Genomic DNA, 22,144 nt, shown 5'->3' with positions numbered 1-22,144 from the left:
AAGTTTTTTTAACACTAATATTTACATTAAAATTGTTTAAAATTTTAATTTATCATATCTAACCAGCAGCATAACACCTTCTCTTTCCTTGTCTTTTTGTTCGTTTTCAATTCTTAGCTTCCTTCTTGCTCTTCTTACTTCCAGTGTTCCCAATTTTGCCTTTTTCTCCGAGTATCCCACTTCAAGATGTCAACATTTTCAATGAGATTCCTAATGGTTTTTTCGACAACATATCTTTGTGAGCGTGCCTTTTCAACCTTGGTTCACACCAAGAATAAGTATAGAAACAGACTGGTGGACGTTGAAAGTGATTTACGCCTCAAAATATCTAATTTTAATCCTGAAATTGAATTACTTTTTCAGTCAAAACAATGTCAGAAGTCCCACTAGTATTATAGAAAAAATTATTTGTAATCTTGAATAACCAATAAACTCTTTCTATGTTTTCAATACTAAGCTGTGTACATATTTATTTACATTTTACATTTTTTTTCTATACACGTATATCAATATAAATCATGTGTATTTTATTTTAATGTTATATATACATATGTACATACATAATATACATATGTACCTGTATATATAAAATCACGGGTGAGGGATGGGTCGCGAATGTGAAAAAACATTTGGAAGTGGGTCGCTAATCACAAAAGGTTGGGAACCACTGCGTTAGGGAATTTCAATGGCTGAAAACTACTTAGGATCCAAAATAAGTGAAAGACTAAATGAAAGATCCACTCTAATTAGGAAATCAATAGAATTAAAAATATTAAATATGAAAAGATCCTTCAAACTATAAGTTATTAATCAGATATTGGTGTTTTAGGGTTCTGGTTTACCCAATACAAAGTCTGGTTCATTGAAGCTATTGGATTTCGGTACTGTCAATGTGTGATTTTGAGATTTTAATGATTTCATTAAACTGTTAATGACGTTTGAAGCATGTTGCTAATAATAATGTTTAGTTAATTTTATAAATTATTTGCACTTATAAACTTATTCCCACCTGCTTGTGTATCTACTGTTGTAAGTAGATTTTTATGAAGTACGTTTAACAACTTTTCTAATGAGAAAAAAACATTACATAACTACAAATAACTTAATAAATCATGACATAGTCCAACTGTAAAAAAGGCACAGTTCAGTCACAAAAAAACATGTTTTTAATAATGTGATTGTGGAAAAATCTGAGTTCAAAGCGCTTATTGGAAGAGGAGAGAGAAGGAAAGAAACCCTATCAAATTACTTTCCAACAGCTAGTTGTAAGCAACAGTGTAGGCCAACATGTTTTTTTGATTTCATATAAATTGTTTTTCCATGTTGATTTTTAATCATAAATATTTAGCCCAAAATTTTTATTTTGTAATGATATTATATATATATTTTTTTTTTAGTAAAAAATTAATCAAAATGATCCTAATAACAGCAAAAATAGAAAATGAGTCTCTGCCATATACCTTTTAAAGGCTTCTTCTTTGATATAGCCTCAGCCAAAAAAGATAGCGTAACAGGTTTACAGATAGTAACAGCAGCAAATTTCCAAAAACCTGTCATCTTATGAACAATGTTTACAATGATTGAATTGAGACTCATTCTTACAATTCTCACATTCTTATTTTCACTTACTGAAGATTTTTCTCTACAACGTTTACTTGTATTTGACTGAAAAACAATAAATAAATAACATGATAAGCAAAAGTTTTAAACACATAAACTCACCTATTGATAAACAGTCAACATGAACAAGTACATGATGTTGATGTCATCTGAATGGTTACACTGATAACTACACTGCTCTCACAAATTACAAAATACATTGCCAATAGTAAGGTTTATGGTTTTTGCATGTAGCTGATTTGTTCCCCCTTCGCTATACCAAACCTGGTGGCATTTGGAAATCTCATAAGCCAGCCACATTAACCCTTAGCGAGCCACAAATAAATAACCAAAACTACTCCTAAGAGCCATACACCTTAAAAATAAAAAAAATCCCACATACCAAAACCAATTTTTTTTTTATAATTCCATAAAAAATATTTTGTAGTTTTTTTTACCTCTTATGTTATAAACATAAGAGGTAAAAAAAACGACAAAATATTTTTTTTCACTCTTTATTGTTAATTTACAGCCAAAAAATGGTAAAATCTTAATTTCACTGAAAAAATTTAATTTTGACATTCTATGTGTTCATATATAAAATTAACAATAGTAGAACACAATAATTATTGTAATATTTTACAAAAAACAAGCATATAGTTATTTTTATTTAGAGAAAATATAAATACTGAGCGCGCGTCAGTAGACGTCGTTGGCTCTGCGGGAGACTATGAACATCCGGCCGCCCGCCATTTTGTTGCTCGAACAAGAGCCGTGACCTTCAAAATAGACACAAACGGTTGTCCCTTGTTTAACAGTTTTTACTAAGTTTGTTACCCAAAAATGCTTTTAAATAATATTTTTTTGTTTAATTGATTTTGTGTCAGTGGACGTCGTTGGCTTTTAGCGCTAGTTTAGGCATGACGTTTAGTAACGTCATTGGCTCGGAAAGGGTTAAAGTATGGAAATATCTTGTATAAAGGATATCGGGCAGCAATACTAGATGTCTACTGTCCGATATATTGGATGATTATTGATAATTTCTTATTAGAGTGGTACTAATTTATTACGTATTGATACAAAACAATTCATGTTGTATTATTACAATGTACGATTTTTGTTTATAATTTGAATATAAATAACCGAGATAGGCCTATTACTGTTTTTATTGCCCATGCAATTTACTGAACTTGAGTTTTATCCCATAAATATGTCAAATTAAGATCTTTCACATTCCTGATTATGTATATATATATTTAAAGCCTGTAATTCGTCTCATTTAAAAATCTGTTTACAAATCTTTGTTTTCTCTTGTTATTATTACATGATTGTGTGGTGTGCCTTTTTGAACAAGTAATTATAAGTTTTTTTTTTTTTAATATATACAGAATTTGTATAAAAACAAGAATTGTAATGTTAGTGAAATAATCACGATTAAAATATACTGTTTTATTGTGTAATCTTCAACATAAACCGTATGAATCAATTCTCCAAGTGCATTGGTTCATTACCATATATTGTTGGCAGTATTAAAACAATCACTAGATGGTGTAACATAAAATTTCATCAAAATGTCCCTTAAGTTTAAATTGATCTTTTTTAAGTTTTGAGGTTAATGGTTTACTTATTGACAAGATCAGATATGTTTTTATTTTTTAACTTTAGTACACTTATATATAGTACAAAACTTAATCATACAAAATATATGTATATAATAAAATACATTAACACTGCTGCATGCTTGATCTTGCACTGCTTAATTTATACTTGTGCATGTGTTTGTGGTTCTTGGCTGTATTGTATATTTCAGCGTAAAGTATTTGAATTTTTAATGTTTTTTTTCTGTGTTTCTGATCTATTAGTACACTGTTTATTTTTCAAACTAACTTGAGTTTTTGTTATTAAATCCTTTGAAAGTTATATAGATATTGTCTTTTTTGTGACTATTCATTATATGAAACATAATTTTTACTTAAAATATAATTAAAACCTTTGTTTCTGTAATCAGGTATGATGTAGTAGTTAGAAAGTTTACATTCCCAACATTGAAATTTGATTCTTTGAACATTAATTTTCTTGTTTGAAATGTATGGCTATGGGTTTGTAACTAACGTTAGTAATGAACTAACAAGATACATATATTCCATATACACATGGCTTGTAATGGATTAAATACTGATACTACGTATATGTTTTTTCATTGGTTTGGAAATCAAACTAGTTATATATAAAAAAATTAGATTATTTCATGAGTAATTTACTATGCTAATTATTTGTTGTATCTAAGCTGTCTCATATTTATTTACGAGCAATTTAGTTAGCAAAATTCAAAATCAACTTATAATCTCCAAATCATTATGAATTAAGTAAAATATGTTAACCATCTTATTTAAATGTAAATCTGGATAATGTACATAGTTTTAATTCAAGCTTATTTACATTAGGCCTATAATATTTTCACAAAAAAGAAAAACACTTAAAATAAGCCTTTTCAAACTAGTGCACACAAATTTGAAATGTGTAACCACTATTTTCTAAGGCTTACACAAACAAATTTGCAAAATCCATTAACCATCCATTTTGGAGAAACTTTCGAGCTGAGTTTCTTTGCTAAGATGATGGTCAAAAATAATATATTCTTCTTATTTAACATTTTTTGGTTATTTATATGTGCATATATTCAAAATGTGATTAGAAAAGTAAAATCTCAAATCTGTAAGTTTACTGTAAGTTTGTGGTATACCCTTTATTTAAAGACAGATTTTTTATTTCTCGTGTGTATTTGGGAAACTTTTATATTAACCTTTTCTGTTAACAGCTTTGGCTGCAATCAATTTGATACAACTGACCAACTTATATAAACAAACATACTGTACATATACACACACAAATATATATTTATATCTGTTATCTTCAAGTTGTCTCCAAAAATAGTTCTTTAATTGTTGATTTTTATAGTCTTTTGAGTTTTGTGTAAATGAAAGTGTTTAATAAAATATTTTAGTTATTTATTATTGCACAGCTTCACATATTGTGGTGTCTCATTTTAGTGATAAATTTAGAAATGCTTTTCTAATACATAATAAAGTTTTTTGCATGGTTCAAAAGTTAATGTTGGAATTGCAAAGCTGTGATGTTATCTGCTGGGATGTAGATGTAGACATTATATAAAATACAGAAGTTTTGAAACTTTGCCAAGGAAACCATTAATTGAAACTTTGCCAATGTGAAACTCCTACTTTGAGAAGGCTTTACTTACAATTTAAATCTGGTCCAACTTAGAATTTTACACAACTTATTACTTTGCTTTTTTTGAAAATTAAAATAAACTATGATCAAACCTATAAGACACATCGTAGAAGAGATTTTATTTTATGGTTATAATCTGACTTAGGGTCAACATAGAAGCTTCGCATTTTACAAATTTTAAATGATTCACTGTATAAGCCACTGATATAATTAGGTAATTTCCATGCGTGAAAAGCAGTTTTTATGGAACATTTAAACACAATTTTTTTTCAGTCATATATGGACGGTCATTTAGACCACTTCGTTTTCTTACCAATAACATGTTGGTGAGTTATTAAAATATGTTGAATTTCTTTTTTTACTTTTTCATATTGAGAAAATTTAAAAAAGGCCTAAAACAAAAACTAGCCTAAAAATACGGTTTAAATTAATTTTGAGCTGGTTAACATCTTTACATAAATGGATAATGTGTTAGCATTTTGAATCAAGAGTCTTTGCTGAAATTACACAGATCTGTTACTATTTTCTACTAATATCTCCTGTGTAGGACAATCCCCAGGTTTTTTTTTTTTGCACACAGAATTTTGTTATTTACCTTCCAACATTTAAATTATATGTTTAGCTATTGAAAAAAGGGATCTTTAAGCTCAAAATGTTGGTAATGTGTAATCGCAAAGATTTACTTAATTTTCTTTTTATTTGGCTCTTTTCTCTTCATCCAGTCTAAAAATAAAATAACCCATTTAAGTTATTATTAAATACATCTTATTACTTAATGGACCAGAACATGATTTCTGCATTTGCATACCGTTACTGGTAATAGTACTTTACTTTTCTGTATACTTGGTGATCGGATGTCACCTTTGAGGTACGGCCCATTGAGGGTAAGAAGAAAGTCTTAAATGACAATCTATGTTGATTTGTTCATCATTTTAAAGGTCTATTTAAACTGAAAAGAATGCCGCAAACCGGACTTTAAAAGGTTGATTTAGTCACAATAAATTGCTGTTTAAAGTTTCAAAAATGTTTAATACATCATACATAAGAAATAATACTGTACCTGATACAAGTTGAAGGGAATATTTATTTAACTGAACTAATTTCAAATTACGTGTTCAAAGTGTTCCCCTCCGGCTGTCTGGCAATTTGCTAACCAGTTATAAAAGTTAGTTACTACATTTTGAATATATTCTCGTGGAATAGCTTGAGCTTCCTGTGCTATCCTATGTCAGAGTTAGATCAGATCTGTAGGCTGAGTATTATAAACTTCGTCATTGAGGTAGCCCTATAAAAAGTAGTCAAGCGGAGTTAGGTCAGGGGAACGAGCTGGCCACTCAATCGCTCCACGTCTTCCAATACACCTGTGTGGGAATATTATATCAAAGTATTACCTCACTTGTACACCATACAGTAGTGTGGAGGTGCCCCATTTTGTTGGAAGAAACATGTTTGGAAGTCAGTGCCCAGACTAGCTTGTAGAACAGGAACTATCTCATTTTGGAGCATATATTGATATTTGTAATTTAAATTTCCATCAATGAAAAATTCTCCTATAATTGAAATACGTATTATACCTGCCCACAAGTTAACTTTTGGGGATATTGTGTGTAACACTCTAACATATAATGTGGGTTAACATTATCCCAATACTGGAAATTATGCCTGTTAACATAGCCATTTAACATAAAAGTCGACTCATCTGAGAATACAATATCGTCCAAACGTATTTGGCTTTGGTCAATTCTATTCATAATAATTTAACAGAACTCCATCCAAAAATCAAAATCGCCTTCGCTCAGTTGCTGCAACAGGATAACACTGAATGCTTTGAAACCAGACTTCTTTAAAATTTTCCGAAGTGATTCATTTGGATTTACAATGAAAGACTGAAGAATGTCTAATGAGCCGTCTTTGACTGTCACAGTAGTCGGTTGTCCAGGTCTGACAAAATCCATAACACTACCAATTTCTAGAAAGTGAGCAAACTGTGTATTGTGTTGTGGAATTTGAAATAGAAATGCTATCCGGAAAAGTATTATTGAATTAATCTGTAACTTCTGCATATCATCTTACATTATCACCCCAGACACGCATCATTAAAAGTTTAATTTTTCACATTCACTGAGCGACACAACTGAACAAAAGAACTGAGTACAACTGATAAAGAGAGATAACAGGCCCACTACTTTCACTTAATAAAAGAAAGTACTTATTTTAGTAGCAGGTATTTTTGATAATGATTAGCACATTGCCAGATGTCCAGAGGGAAACATTTTGAACACCTAATTAACTTAAAAGAAGTTAATAGAAAATGTTAAGTATCAAAGGTCAAATTACACATTGTATAAAGATCTTAATGAGAGAAAATAAGACAAGGTGAGAGTAAAATTTTATTGATGTCAAAAAGCAAATGTTTGGACAAAATTAGTCTTGTATTTGTATGTTTTGTTCACTGCAATAAATCAAATGGCCATGACCAAGAGAGAGTTAGTTAGTTATTTATTTTGTTTTTTTGGATTAACTGCAACAAAAATAAACACATATGCCTGTACTATAAATACATAAATCAGAGATGAAGCTGCTCGCACAATAGGGATACCTGGTACAACCAAAATAGTACACTTTGATAGTCCAGTGCTGTATGTACTCAGACAATGAGCCAGAGCATACTAATTAATGATTTAACCCTAGAGCTGGCAATGGTGTCACTCTGTACTGGCGGCTCTATTTTAACAGCCTCGCAGACGTTTCTTATACTGTATCACATTTCATAACTGTTAGTCCAAATATAAACTATTATTTGTAAATGTATTCACAACTACATGGAGAGCATTATAATAACAATATCTTATTATTTCCATGGAAACATATTTTTATTTTTTTTTTACAAAATGTAAGAAAAATGTTTTTTGGATTTTTTTTTTTGTAAATATTCCGTTGTGTAACTGCTTAGCAGTAAGCTTTACATCAAAACCGTGAATGTATAACTTATTTGAAATTTTGTCCTGATTCCAAAAATAAATAATTATTGTAACTTTTACCTCAAAACGTATATGTTACAGGGCTTTGTATGAAAAAGCACCCATATTTACTTATTTTCAAAAATGCGTACATTTCTAAATAAATATTATTGTTCGTGGGTAAACATAACCTCTTGACTGCATTTATACTTATATAAGTATAACAGTTAAAACAAAAATAAAATAAAATAATACATTTTAATCTTACCTTATTTTACATTTGTACAATATATAAATAACTAGATCCCGCCCTGCGAGCTCTCTAAGATCATTTGATTGGTCTCTAAGGTTTTCACCCATACTGAGCAACTAAAACTATAACCTAAGAAAGCTAAAAAAAACAATAATAACAACACCAAATACTATTGGATTCGTAACCTCAAACACAAAACCCGGCACTTGTTTACAGTGTAACAACAATGTGGTTGACCCGTACTACGTTCACGTCAGCTGTAAAAAAAAAAACAATGTTTTACGGTAAACAAAGAAGACAATAATCGAAGTAAGAACAGTAAATTGGTACTATAGTTATTGCTCTTCCAGAATATATCAAATAAAAATCATTTATATGACCTTAATTGTACAATTTCAATAACTGTACATGTCTACTTTGGCGACGAATATTCGTCGTTGCCAAATCGAAAATTTGAAAATTCAATTAATGATTTAAAAATCACTAAAACTATTTAAATCCAATTTTTTTAATTCCCTGAGGAAGAACTCCTCCTAATTGCTTGCCCACGACCATGTCACCAAAACCAATAATTTTGAGTCACTCAAGTGTGTCGAAGAAGAAACTTTTCTGCCCTCTTTCCAATTAAACTTTGGTTTACATCCATTTTAGGCTCATGTCTTGAAGGCATTAAAAACCAAATTAAGGATAAATCTGGGTTCTCACACAGTAGCCATGAGGAAGGTAACTAGTAGCCCAAAAGGGTGAAGGTAACTTGTAGTCGGAGTGAAGGAAATGCTGGAGGGTTGAAGGAGATCATATCAGCTGCTCTTCACATTATAAAGATGGTGGTCTAGATACCATCAACAGATTTATATATAAAAGACCTGGATGGAGAATATACTCAAGAAGAACTTCTTGAGGTCTTTGTGTAAGCAACTGTAGATTCCTCCATCAAGAAGCTAATAAAAATACAGGCTTTGCAGGAATCCAAAATGCTGCAGTCTAAGTGCCATATAGAACTGGCCTCAAAGTTCTCTATGGAGGACGCGCCAAGGTAGATAAGATGCAGGATGAGGAAGAGATGGCCGGAAATAATGTTTTAACCCATATGGCTAAGGGTTGCAGTGGCCCAGACCATAAAAAGTCTGAAGAATACAGACATTTTATAAAAAAACTGTTCTAAAGAACAAAGATATATCATTCACTCAACCATCTCTATTCATATTAGCAACAAGTAGTTATAAAAATGATATCAGTATCTTAATTCTTAGAATGGTAAAACTTTTTGTAAAGTTAGATAACCGATTAGTAGTCAGTTGCTACTTTTCACCAAATGCTGTCTAGAGTAGGTGGATTTAGTTAAAAGCTGGAATACATGGGAGCACTACTCAAAGAAGAAGTAGATCCTTGACTGGCGGTAATTTTAATGCTAAGGCAACTGAATAGAATTCTCAAGTAACAGATATCAGAGGCCGACTTTTGTTTGCATGGACTACAGAGCTATTGTCTCAATAAAGAAAACCCACCTTGAAAAGGAGAAATATGGTTTAATCATCAATTGAACTTGTGTGTCATGTAGGGTGGTTGATCATTGATATATTAAAATGAAGATTGCAAACAAGAGGAGGTCTAGGACAGAGAAAAAGGCATTAAGGGCTGGAGCATTGTGTAAGAATATTCACTTAAGAATGCACTGCAGCATTACCTGGGATGTAAAAATCTTTTACCTGAATCGTTTGTCACAAACATTGTTAGGACATGAAAGAAGACACTGGCAAATAGACAATGAAGCAGGAACAGCCATAGTAGATGCTTTATGGCTGTAGGAACTGATTTTGATCAATAGAAGAATATTTTCAGACAAGAAACTGTGTGTCTTGAATGCTGAGGTAAGGTGCAGAAAGGTTGAGTGCTGGAAAAAATTATGTATTCAGCAATTTATGGTGGAGAGTGTATAAACTAGTCACAGATGTTTCACCGAAATAAACCATCATTAGAGACTTTTTTAGTGGTAACAAATGAGCTTTTTTTCCTAGCATGCAGAAGCAAGGTATGATGAGCTTGCAATCATAGACATCTCATCTTCATGGAAGCGAAAAAATGACAAGTATTCAGTTGAAATTCCAAGTAAAGTCCAGGAACAGGCTGTAGTGATTCAAACAACAATGGAGGTGAGATTAAGGGTAGAACTCTGGATGATAAATCAGGTGCTGGAAAATGGGAGATTTTCATCAGTTTGGAAAATTTAGTTTTATACTACGGAAGGAAGTAATTGTTGATGTGTTCCATCTTCATATAGTGCAATATGCTTTTGGAAAGTGGAAAGCGTTGTGGTGGGCTGTCACATAACCAGTATGGCTTTGATAAGGAAGCTGTACAGTACTAGTTATCGCAGGTGATTGAATTGGTGGAGGCTGAAGCAATTGGTCCACATAATTATACAATCAGAATTCTTGTGGTGGTATGATTGGATGTCAGGAATGCTTTTGGCAGTGCATTGTGGCAGCACATAGTAGATACATTAAATGAGACAAATATTAATAAATATGTACTTTACGCATGCTGCAGGACTGTATTTTGGTTGCTAAGAGCCAAGAACCCTAGTGCCAAAGTTCAAGGTGTACCTTAGAGGTTGTCTTTGTAGAGACCAATATGTTAGGTTAGTATGCTAAGGACACAATTTCCCGATGGAACCATAGCAGTGTAATATGTTGATGGTCTGCCGTTGGTAGTAGCCAGCAAACCTGGAGAGGATTTATTACATCTGCTAACGAGACATTACATAGCATAAATATCTAGATGTAAGAACCTATGCTTGAACTAGCCCAGCAGAAGATCAATCATTGCAATCTCATTTTTTTGATAACGAACTGAAAAATGTCATATGATTAACCTTCAGGATACACTCAATATACATATATCTATTTTAATATTTCAAGCATATTAGTTAATATTATAGTGCTCATTAAAAGCTTTCTAATGATATGCTATATGCAATGATTCGTAAAATTTTATCCTCACATACCACTTTTACCCCCTCTCCACGCCTTCTATAAATAGTGGACAGAGATATAAGTTTTTGAAAATTACGATAACACCTCTCATTCCCCTCCTTGCACTAAATTTGGTCATAACTTGACAAAGTATTTAGATATCCATATAACTATTAAAATTCAGCTTTGATATCTTTAAAAATCTTTAAAATTGCAACTTCAACCGTGTTAACAAGAAAGTTTTCCATATAAACCTTTAACTAGAGGGGGTTTTACTATCAGCAAACCATGCAATGTAATAATCTCAATAATACCCATTTTAATACGCATTTAAAAAATTGGTTTTCCAATCCTTAAAGCATTAAAGACAAACAGTGTAAAAACTGACATAGTTTATAGTGTGTAGTTGCCATAAGTAATATAATCAGGGATGCTACAGGTCAGGGAAGTCAGGGAAAAGTCAGGGGAAAAAAACAGGACTGGAAATCAGGGAAAAGTCAGGGAATCCGGTTTCAAGTCAGGGAAAAGTCAGGGAATTTCAACGTTGGTCAGGGAAAAATATAAAATCCCTTTACACAAATAAACTTACTGCCGCCGCGCCGAGTCCAAGCCTGCAGACAACGCGGCGCATGAAGCAGGCAGTCGAGGCGGCTCGGCTGGCCCACCCATTAATTGCCAAAAACCCTGGGGATTGCGTCGAAAAAAGTCAGGGAAAAATGAAAAATTTGGTCTGGAAATCAGGGAAAAGTCAGGGAATTTCATTATTGGACTCCTATAGCAACCCTGATAATTAACAGTTATCTTTTGAAATTGTTAAAGTTTAAATTTAGCTTGTTATTAAACAATTTTACGAGATATGACATTTTGAAACTTGATGGGTTAATCACAGCTTTGTAATCCCAATAGTAACTGAAGTGTATGCGTAACATAACTTGGACAGACCAGGTTATAGCCCAGGTTTGTTGTACTAGTTGTCCCGTAGCAGCTCTGCCAGCTCCCTCTCTCGTGAAGTGACGTATTACATGAGCCGGCGACAGCCCAACCCGCGGATGGTAAGTAATAATGGCCATATCAACTGAACTACTCAAATTCCATTCACTAAAAAGTAGTAGATGTTTTAAAACAACAAAAGTATTCAAAATTGTTAAAGTCAAACAGAAAGGCTATAAATAATACCTAATAATTTATTGAGCTTTAAGTTTTTGAAATAGTTTTGAAAACAAAAGTTAAGCAATGTTATGTACTAATTAATCACACAAAAAAACAGTTTTTTATACTTTGAAATTTTATACATTGAACATTACAATTTACAAGTACTGAAAAGTTGTGGGAATTTTATACCAAATTATCATTACATATTATTGGTTGTGCTGTCTAAAATATTAACAAAATTTTTGCAACTTCCTGAATCCTCATTCTTCATTTTACACTAAAGATAATCAGTTAAAACTGAAAATACTGTTCTGTGGAAGGTTATTGAAGAGTATTTCAGCTACTCACTTTTCTTTGCCAGCTTAGAAGTCTAATTTTCCATTTATTTTTTCCAGTTACTTGTTATTTAAATTTTTTTTAGTTTTTCAAGTTCCTGTGAAGATTAAAACATATGTATTTGGTTGAACAATGAACAGAAGTAGCTTGTAACAAGATCAGGTCTATATCTCTGATGAAATTTTTCTTCAAATTATAAACAAAATATCAAAATTGTTGTTACTTTTCCTATTAATAGAGTCTCCTTTTACTATAAAGTGGTAAGTATTTTAGTTTTTCTTTAAATTATAGAGCATTCTAAATTATGTATATAATAAAATTGCCATAAAATAATTGAGTGCAATGTATAGACTATTCTTATAGTGTGTAAGTTTAATTTAAATTGAATGTGAACTGGTTATTTTAATTGCTGTGAAATATAGGCATTTTACATCACTATGTTGAACTAAAACCTACTTAGATAAATTAATCCAAAATATTCTGTTCTTACGTACTTTGTATGCAATTAAAGTAATGCATTAGGGCCTGGATTCTCGTAATGGTCTGTTTGATGTGTTGTAATGAATAATTTTTGATGTCCCAAAATTTGTAATTTAATGTTTTGATACATATTTTATTTTATATTATCAGACATTGCTCTCTATAACACTTGGATTTTTGTGGTGATATAAGGTGTTGAGCCCTTAACCATTTACCGTATTACTTTTATATCAGGCTATTATTTCAAATTGTTTCTTAACTTGTAAACCCACAGTACTGATCCTTCGTCACTGGGCGATCTTGATCTGTATTGACAGTATTTCAGTCCTTTTTATCATCTTATAGACTTGGCAGTTCAAAAAGAGGTGGGATAAGAATCTTAGTTAGAAACTCTTGACTCTTAATTTGTGAACTTGGGTCTGTGCCAGTCTGGATTTACAAACAGTTTTCCAACTTATATAGCCTGTGTGTGAATCGGTTTATTTTATATTTCTACCCAGCTCTTTGTTACAAATACCATAGTTTCCTATAATTTCTTCACTTGACCCAAAGAAGCACAACACATTGTAATTTAAGATAATGTAATTCATTTATAGATAAAATCTGTATAATTATGCAAATCACTGTGATGCTTAAGTTTTTGACATATGACATATTAGCTTTATGTTTGTTTTGAGATCTAAGGTGCGTTTGAGTAGGTTCAACATTAATGAACAACAAGCTAAATGATTATGTACTGTACTGTGTTTGGTACACACTAGTACCAGTGTTTAAAATTGTTACGATTTATTCATAACATGTTTAAACTCTCCTCAAAACCACAGGATATGGTGTCTGCACATTTGTGAAATTTTAGCCCAATCTGATAATAACTACTGTTGTGCTAAAAACTTCGTGTTTCAAAATTTAGTGTCAATAATAAGGAAATTAGATGAAATATCTTTGAAAGAATGTGCTTTTCTGGTTTATTTGAGAGAAGACTGCTGCTGATATAATTCTCTACTAAACGCATAGTGTGACATTCGTTTAGGAACCCTTAAATTATGACCATTCATCAAATATAGCATTACTTCTGTTGCACCATAAAAGAATCTCATATTCTAAAGCCACCCACTATCATTAAATTAAATTAATTAATTATTATTTTTAAATTTCTATTTTGAAATTTTAAAATAGAAATGTTTAGTCTATTGATCTAAAATATGATATTGTCGAATTAATTTGATATTTTACAACTAAAATAAATATAGAAGAATTTTCATGAATCCACAAAAATCACTTTGAGCCTGTAATTTTGAGAGCTATTTCAATTAAAATCTCATTAAATTAAAATTTACAGTTAGGATTTATTTATGGAAATACAAAGTGGCATTTAGGAGTAGGCCTTATGACATATTCATTAGAATTCACAATAATTAATTTTCAAAGCTAAATTTTGAAAGTTTGACATTTCTAGGACATGTTTTGTAAAATCTGAACTATAACAGTTAGCCGTACATAAATGTTACAGATACAATAATTTATTGGGGATTTTTATAGCTGTTATCAATTAATGAAACAATTGAGAAAAGAGCCATCTTAAGTGTTGTGTAGCTTGTACGTCCCATTCTTTTTAGTGGATCATTCACTAAATGTAAAACTCATAAAAAGTTGTTCATCATCACAATTTTATAAGATCTTAGCCTAGTGATAGCTAAAATTGCTCTACAGACAAATAATTTAAACCTAGCCAGAAGATTCGAATGTAAAAAATTAAATTCTGTTAATGAATGGTTTTATTTAATGTGCATGTGCTTATGTAGAGCAAATAACAAACTTTACCCTGTACTAACAGCTTTATTAACAGGTAATAAAACAACTGTAATATACATGCCTTATTTAATAAGTAGTATCTTTATAAGTTAAATTATTAATCGAGATATGTATTTTAAGGTTCTCTTACTTAACACTAACTCTTTGTATATTTATACAAATCAAGACTTCCTGTACATAAATGTAAATTTTGACCACAGTTATTAGTCTTCAGAATGTACCAATATATATATATATATATATATATATATATAAGAGTGTAATATCCTGTAGTGTAATTTCTAAATGTCTAAATATGAGTTTCCTAACCAATTAAAAGTTGAATACTGCAGTATCAAATGCTCATTGAATTTATTTTCAATACATTGTTGCAATATAACATACAGGTATAAGTGTTACTACGTAACTGTTGGAGCCAGCACAATATACTATTTATTTAGTTCGTATAATCTGTATTATAATGTATAATAATCTCACTTGAAATGCTTACTCAGTGGCTACTCTCTTGCAGCAACAACACAATCTTGTACTATAAACACATAATATTCACATTTTATTGCTGATAAAACATAGACCAATAATATACTTTTAATTTAATGTAGAACAATAACATTAAATGCATAACATTCTCTAATCTTCAAAATACCTTTTTATGTATCGCATGAATTTTAAATCTGTTGGCAACTGATTGGATTTGTATTCCAATAGTTTAAAATGGAAGTAAATCGTATAATAACTAATGGTATTCAAATAAATATATAGCTATGATGTGGCATTATAATGAGTCATAGCGTCTCCAGTGTTTTCATCATCAGAATGGTTGTCATTGTCTTCAGTTACCGTTAAAGAACAAGTTGCTGATACAATTTCTACATCGACCATCACACGCATGTTATTGTTGTAGTAAAGTTAGTTAAATATCTGATTTTAGGATATACATAAGATTGTTATTTTATACAATAATTTCATAAATATTGATGACAGCTATGTATGGATAAAAGTGTGTGTAAAAGTATTGTTACAAAAAATTTACTTTATTTATACATCAAAATGGTACTAACTTAAAAACCACATTCAATCTAGGTGATTATAGATTGAACTGCACTGACTGTGAACATTTTTACATAGTCCAAACGGGAGGAACATTTAAAACCCATTTTAAAGAGCATATTTCAGCCCTTAATAAAACTTATACTATAAAGAAAACAGGATTTTACTGGACATGTGCCACTGTTCAGTGAACCAAAAAATCAGTAACACTACGTTTCGAGATCTGCAATCTGGTCTCTTCTTCCGGTAAATAACTAACCTAATACATAATTACAAACTAGGTTAAAATAAACAAACCATACCAAAGCGTTGTGGCACGCCTAAGTCAGGAATTACAACCACCATGTTGTGTGTCAACTTTACTAACTCTAAAACACGCACTTAATAAAAAACTGTACACAACACCAATTATTAAAACTGAACTACATTATACAGGTCACAATACGTCTGTATTCGCCTACCTGCAAATGGCAATCGTCATGGCAGAAAGAAACAAGATGGCGGAAATAAAAAGGAAGGGGGACAGGAATTGGCCTTTTTTATTATCATTATTGGTTCATGCTAGATGAACTTCTTAAAACCAAATTGTGACTCTGCATTGGTTTATTTCAAATATCTGATCCATTTGATACTTTTGGTTTTTTTTAGTTCATTTTTTAGAATTGGCAACCAAAGCGGCCTAATCTAGACTGATTGGTTGGTCTGCCAATTTAATGTATGTTGGTCCTATTAATTTCCTTTTGAAGAAATATGGTTCCCGATGTATTATGTTAGCTTCATCCCAATTCATATGATGGTCTTCGGACCAAAAATGGTGTGCAGTTTTTTACTTTTCTGTGAGACCCTTTTTTGTGTTTTCTTTGTGCACTTTTATCCTTACATTTAATGGTCTCATTGTCTCACCTATGTATTCCCTATTGCAACTACATTTTATACTGTAAACACAGTTTTTGGAATCCTGTGTGCCATTTTTTGGTTTTGTTTTTAAACTCGATTCTAATGTTGTACTTTCTACCTACTCTTCTAATTTTCTCCCATAATCCCGGCACATAAGGTTTAATCTCATTTTTAAGGTTTTGTTCATTTGTTTTAACTTGAAAACTTAAGTTATTATTTTTCTTAGAATTATTTTGTATTATAATGTTTTCAAGCATAAAGATTATGTTAACTTTAAGATGAAAAGTTAATGTCAATTTGTGTTAATTTCATGTTAATAAAAAAAATGTATATATATATATGTTTCTTGGCAAAAATTGTTTTATTTCTTTTGTTTTATGTTAATATTTCAATAGTGTTTTCTTATCCTATTATAGATAGTTTTTTTTTAATTTTAAAGTAATATTTAAACTAAAAGCAATTTTTCTGTTGAAAAATATTTATTTTAGACTTTTTTATTGCCATACTAAAATAAATGAGGAAATTTGCTTTTTACCTTTAAAGCTGTAAATGAGGTTAAGAATGAATAATGCTGATATTTTGTGAGGAAACATTCAACTACATGCTGGTGAGATGGTCTTGTAAAGGTAGGCTAGTGGATTAAAATAAATGTGATATGGTTAGATAACCAAAATAACACAATATTTTATTAGTATATGTATTCAAATATTATAAAAATACAAATGACCAAAACTAAAAAAGCCAGCATTTTATACATTTTTACATTCTCAATATTATCTACCCTATTGTGGTAATCAAAAGGTGAAAATACGTTTAAAATATTCTGTAAGCTCACAACTTTATTTGTCTTGAAATCATTCCTAAGAAAGAAATTGATCATTAGCCGTAGTTTTGGCAGAGGTCAAATGTGTATTGAAAGGGTTAAAATATGAAATCTTAGATAGTTTTCCTGGCTTGATACACCTAAAGCTTAGTTAACGCTTGACACATAATTAATAATTACATCATCACTAGATAACTAGTAAAAGAGACTGATAGTCGCTGCTTTAAGGTACCATATTATATAATTAGCTGATACCGGTTATGTGTCTGGCCATTAGTTTTAGTGTGCAAACTAAAAAACAGTTCTACTCTAAATGGTTCCATTAATTATTTTATACCCCAATTGTATCTATTAAATTCTTTAACAATAATTATATGTATCAATATAAAAACTAAAATTGGATTTAATTGGGAAGAACCTGCTATTTTTTAATCCTTGAGTACCAGTAATTCTACCAATGTCTAGTGTAAAAGCAGGTTTTTTTATGAATTTTGGAATGAGTCGGTTTTATTGGAAAGATAGTGATCACATTTAAGGGCACACACACACACACACAGTCTGTTAGCAATACAAAATTTACGGTTGACTTTCACCATGTATTATCATACTTTTAGTTTGTAACTCTTTCAAAGCAAGTGTTATAGCTGAATGCTCCTTAGTCTAGTACTGTCTAAACTGATAAACTGCTCTGGTATATGGCATAGCAAAATCTATCAATGTTGTACAATTTAATTACATAAATTGTATCAAAATGATTTGCTAAAAAAATTGTCAGTTTCAGAAAGATACTGCTACCATTATATTGACGATGTTTCGGTGATGATATTGTTAAAATATTGGATTAGTTAAATTATAATGCAAATATCTTATGACTTGTATTTTAATTTTTCAGGGTGGATTCGGTAAAGGAAATACTATGTTCTACAATCCGACCAAATAACAGCTCTGAGTATTAAGTTCTATTGGACCTCGTCAAATATACAAACCCACTGAGTGATTTTAGCCCATTATACAGTGTCTGTTCTTTAAGTGAGTATTTTATTGTGATATAGATTAAACCATATACATAATACAGCCCCTCATTGTTTATCAGTTTTGTTTTTATTATGCTTGTTTTTTAAAATTTATTTATAGGTGTATCAATATTATTCTAGTAGGTTATTTTTGAACCCTGTAAAGAATGTAAGGATTCTAACATTAAAAATAATATTAAACCTGTAATAAAATTGAATGCTTAATTTATTTATAAATGTAATAATAAAATACTGTAATCATTTGTGTTAAAAAATCTCATGTCAAAAAGGTTTATGTATTTGTAAGTAAATAAACTTATCTTCCAAAATAGATTGTTCTAATAAAACATCTGTACAGTTACTTATGGGGGAAAGATGTGAACTTTTCTTAAAACAAGCTCTTAGTTCCTGAGAATGTTGACTGAAGGAGAAATGGATCTTTTTTTAATTTTGATTGACTGTTTCCAATAATAATGAATTATTTAAATTTGTTTAAAAATTATATTGGAATTATTTTTATGGATTTAAATCAAACTCAAATTTAGCAAAAGTATGTAGTATCTTACTTTTACACTGATTTATTTTAAATGTGTGTATGATTGAATTATAAATTGTCATAGGAAGAATTATTCAATGTCTACCAGTTATCACCTTTTTATGTTAAATGCTTAAATACATAACCAATGCTCAATAACATATGTTATGGATAGTTTACTGTGTTAACAAGCGGGACTGTTGAAATGTAGAGTCTTATCTGTGAGCCACGCTTTTATGAATATTTGTATAATAGTACTACAGTTAAAGCTCTGATAGCTTTGAAGTTGTATGTATGCAAATATATCATTGAAGATAACTCATATTTTTTAGGCTGTATTGTTTCATAAATTGTGTCATACATTTTAAAATAGCCTAATTTAAAAATTATCTAAAAATGAAATAAATTATTAGTGGTACAGAACATTTAATATTTCAGTTATACGTGTTAAATTACGTTTTTAGTTAATAATTGCTCCTCGAAAGATATTGCAAAATGTAAACGGTTTTTTGTAATCTTTGGTTATTTTACATGTATTTTTAATATAAAACGAAGCACTTAAATGTAAATTAGAACGTTTAATAGGGATATTATAAGTACTCCAAACGTTATTTTCTCTCTCTCTTTGTATTCAGTTGTGGTTTGATTCAAGAGGCTGTCGTGATGGACAGATAGCTCCTAGATTGACCTACTACTCGTACTTGTCAAATACATAATATATATATGCCATAACCTTATTCGGACTGAGTAGAAATAGCTATTTTAAAAGAGAAGTGCTACATTTATCTGTTTTGTATACACAACTTACAAAGGACATAATGACTAATACTGCGTTGTAGTAGTATCAGCCATTTATTTGTAAGAAATAAGATTACTTTGTCACAATGTAATTGATGCTTCTGATCGAAATGCTTAAACTGTTAGGTGCTGAATCAGTCATTGTCAGTGAACACTACCTAACTCTCAGTGTACCTGTTTATAGAAGTTATTTGGAGCAGTGCTTCAGTATTTATGTTGCATGCAGCTTATTACAGAAATAAAAATTATTTATTCATGTGGAAAGTACCCATTTTTGCTCTGAGCAAAATCAAATTGTTGATCTATATTTCAACAATATTTTTAAGTTTTTAAAATGTGTATCAACTATAGATAGTCCTATATGTACAAATAATGAATTGATTATTTTAATTCAGATTGTAGACTTGTTTATGTGAGTGATGCTAATATATATATATTTAATTGTTATTATTTTCATGGGTTGTTCTAGTTTAAGTACTGAGCTTGTTTTAAATTTCTTGAGAATTTTTCCCTAAAGAGTCTGAATATTTTTGTATGTGTATATAAGTATGGGATATCCAAACATACCTTTTATCTTTCACACAACTTATTTAGTATTATTCTTTAGTAAGTCTAATTTAAAATTCATAAAATTATTTATCCATTTAATTTCTTTATAAAAGAACTTTATATGTGGTCTTAAATATTGTTTCAATGTTTACAAAGTTATTACAGTTTTATTTTTAACATATAAAATATAATAGATCAAATAATTTGGCAGTGAACAAAAATTTGACTATTATAAAAGAGAATTAAATAAACCATTAGCAAAATTAAAACTGAACTTCCTTAGATGACCTTATTGTGATACAAATGTTTTTCAAGGAAATGAATCCTATTGATTATGTACTTGTAATTAGTAATAATTAATTAATTACTATTAAATAACAATTATTGTTAAAGTAAATTTAAAGTCAATTAGAGGTACACAAGGAGTAAAAAGGAGCTTTCAATATTTTTGTTTTCAAAGCAAGATCTAATATATCAGGCTTATCTTCAATCATTTGTTTGCAGAATCCAACATCTTTAGGTCTTTTATTAGCTTCTTTAAACTCTTGTATATTGAAAATACCCAATTAATATCTTTAAACAACTCTACGCAATTATTGATTGTGATTTGATAAAATACTAGTACTAAAGACACAGTACAAAAAAATGCTGACATGCGAATTATGATACATAGACAATTAAAATCAGTACAGAATATTAGTTAAATTTAGATAAGTGAAACAAGTCAATATTTTATTGCTGCAGAATGTTATGAAAATTAGACATTTTTATAAATTATTTATAAATATAAGGGTAGGAGATTCAAAAATCACATTAACAAACACTTTTCCAGTTCCGCCATTCTCACATCCCCTCTGCTAAATTAGTGATTATTAATCTTTTATTAATTAGAGGAACTGTTATTTGCATTGTTTCAAACAATAACATGTTAAAACTGTATGTGTGGCCTTAAGGCTATAATCACAATATACTGTTAATCCTAATTATTTACCTTTCCTACAGCACATAATAATTATATAATTATTTTGCTTTGTGCAAGAATTCTGTAAAAGTGGATTTGCACATACAGACTTGAGTTTGGCCCCAATTGTTTCTAGCTGTTGTAAGTAGAACTGTTTTTTTAAAGGTTTTATCAATAGTTTATTTGTATTGATTTAAAATAAAGATTATAAACCATCACAAGTCACAGTAAGCTGCCCATACTCATATACATATTAAAGAAGTGGCTCTTGTTTGTATCACTGTATCAACACAAAATATGCTCATCAATTACTGTAATTGGGTGAATTTTCCAATATGGTTCCAGGTCGAGTATAAAATGCAGTATAAATGATGTGCTCTGAAACATCATGCTTCAGATGTGTGTAGATATGTTATGATATGTAAATAGGATTGTTGATTGTATAAAGTTGAGGGCGGTGTCAGGTATATAATAATTAAATTAATTAAATTTTTTTATAAATATACTGTAAAACTTGGGTAACGTTAGATCTCTTTTATGTATTATGTTTTATTTTATGGATTTTTTAATAAATTGAAATTGGGAAGTGGTCATGATTATACCCGACTGTTGTATTGTCCAATCAACTAAGTAGTTAATTTTTTTAATTATGTGGTAAAGTATTAAAGTTATTGTAACTAAATAAATAACATATCATAAATA

The 22,144-nt window shown here is 30.1% G+C and overlaps 1 protein-coding gene across 11 annotated transcripts in view; it reads left to right on the top strand.

Annotated features, from left to right (window-relative positions):
• LOC124360721 (protein transport protein Sec16B) overlaps window positions 1-22,144 on the top strand; it is a 130,264-nt gene extending 108,120 nt beyond the window's left edge. For 5 of the 11 annotated variants that reach the window (XM_046814560.1, XM_046814564.1, XM_046814567.1 and 2 more), the window contains 2 exons: window positions 12,008-12,088; window positions 18,479-22,144. In XM_046814560.1, coding sequence (XP_046670516.1) covers window positions 12,008-12,088; window positions 18,479-18,526 — 129 coding nt within the window. In that variant the 3' untranslated portion in view covers window positions 18,527-22,144. Of the gene's footprint in view, window positions 1-829; window positions 882-12,007; window positions 12,089-18,478 lie in introns of all 11 variants that reach the window. The other 6 variants (XR_006922271.1, XM_046814562.1, XM_046814565.1 and 3 more) reach the window with 4 other exon arrangements.

Source organism: Homalodisca vitripennis, chromosome 4, assembly GCF_021130785.1.
Source record: "Homalodisca vitripennis isolate AUS2020 chromosome 4, UT_GWSS_2.1, whole genome shotgun sequence".
Classification (NCBI taxonomy): domain Eukaryota; kingdom Metazoa; phylum Arthropoda; class Insecta; order Hemiptera; family Cicadellidae; genus Homalodisca; species Homalodisca vitripennis.
The sequence above is the reverse complement of the archived record's forward strand: the minus strand, read 5'-3'. Positions and strand labels throughout refer to the sequence as shown.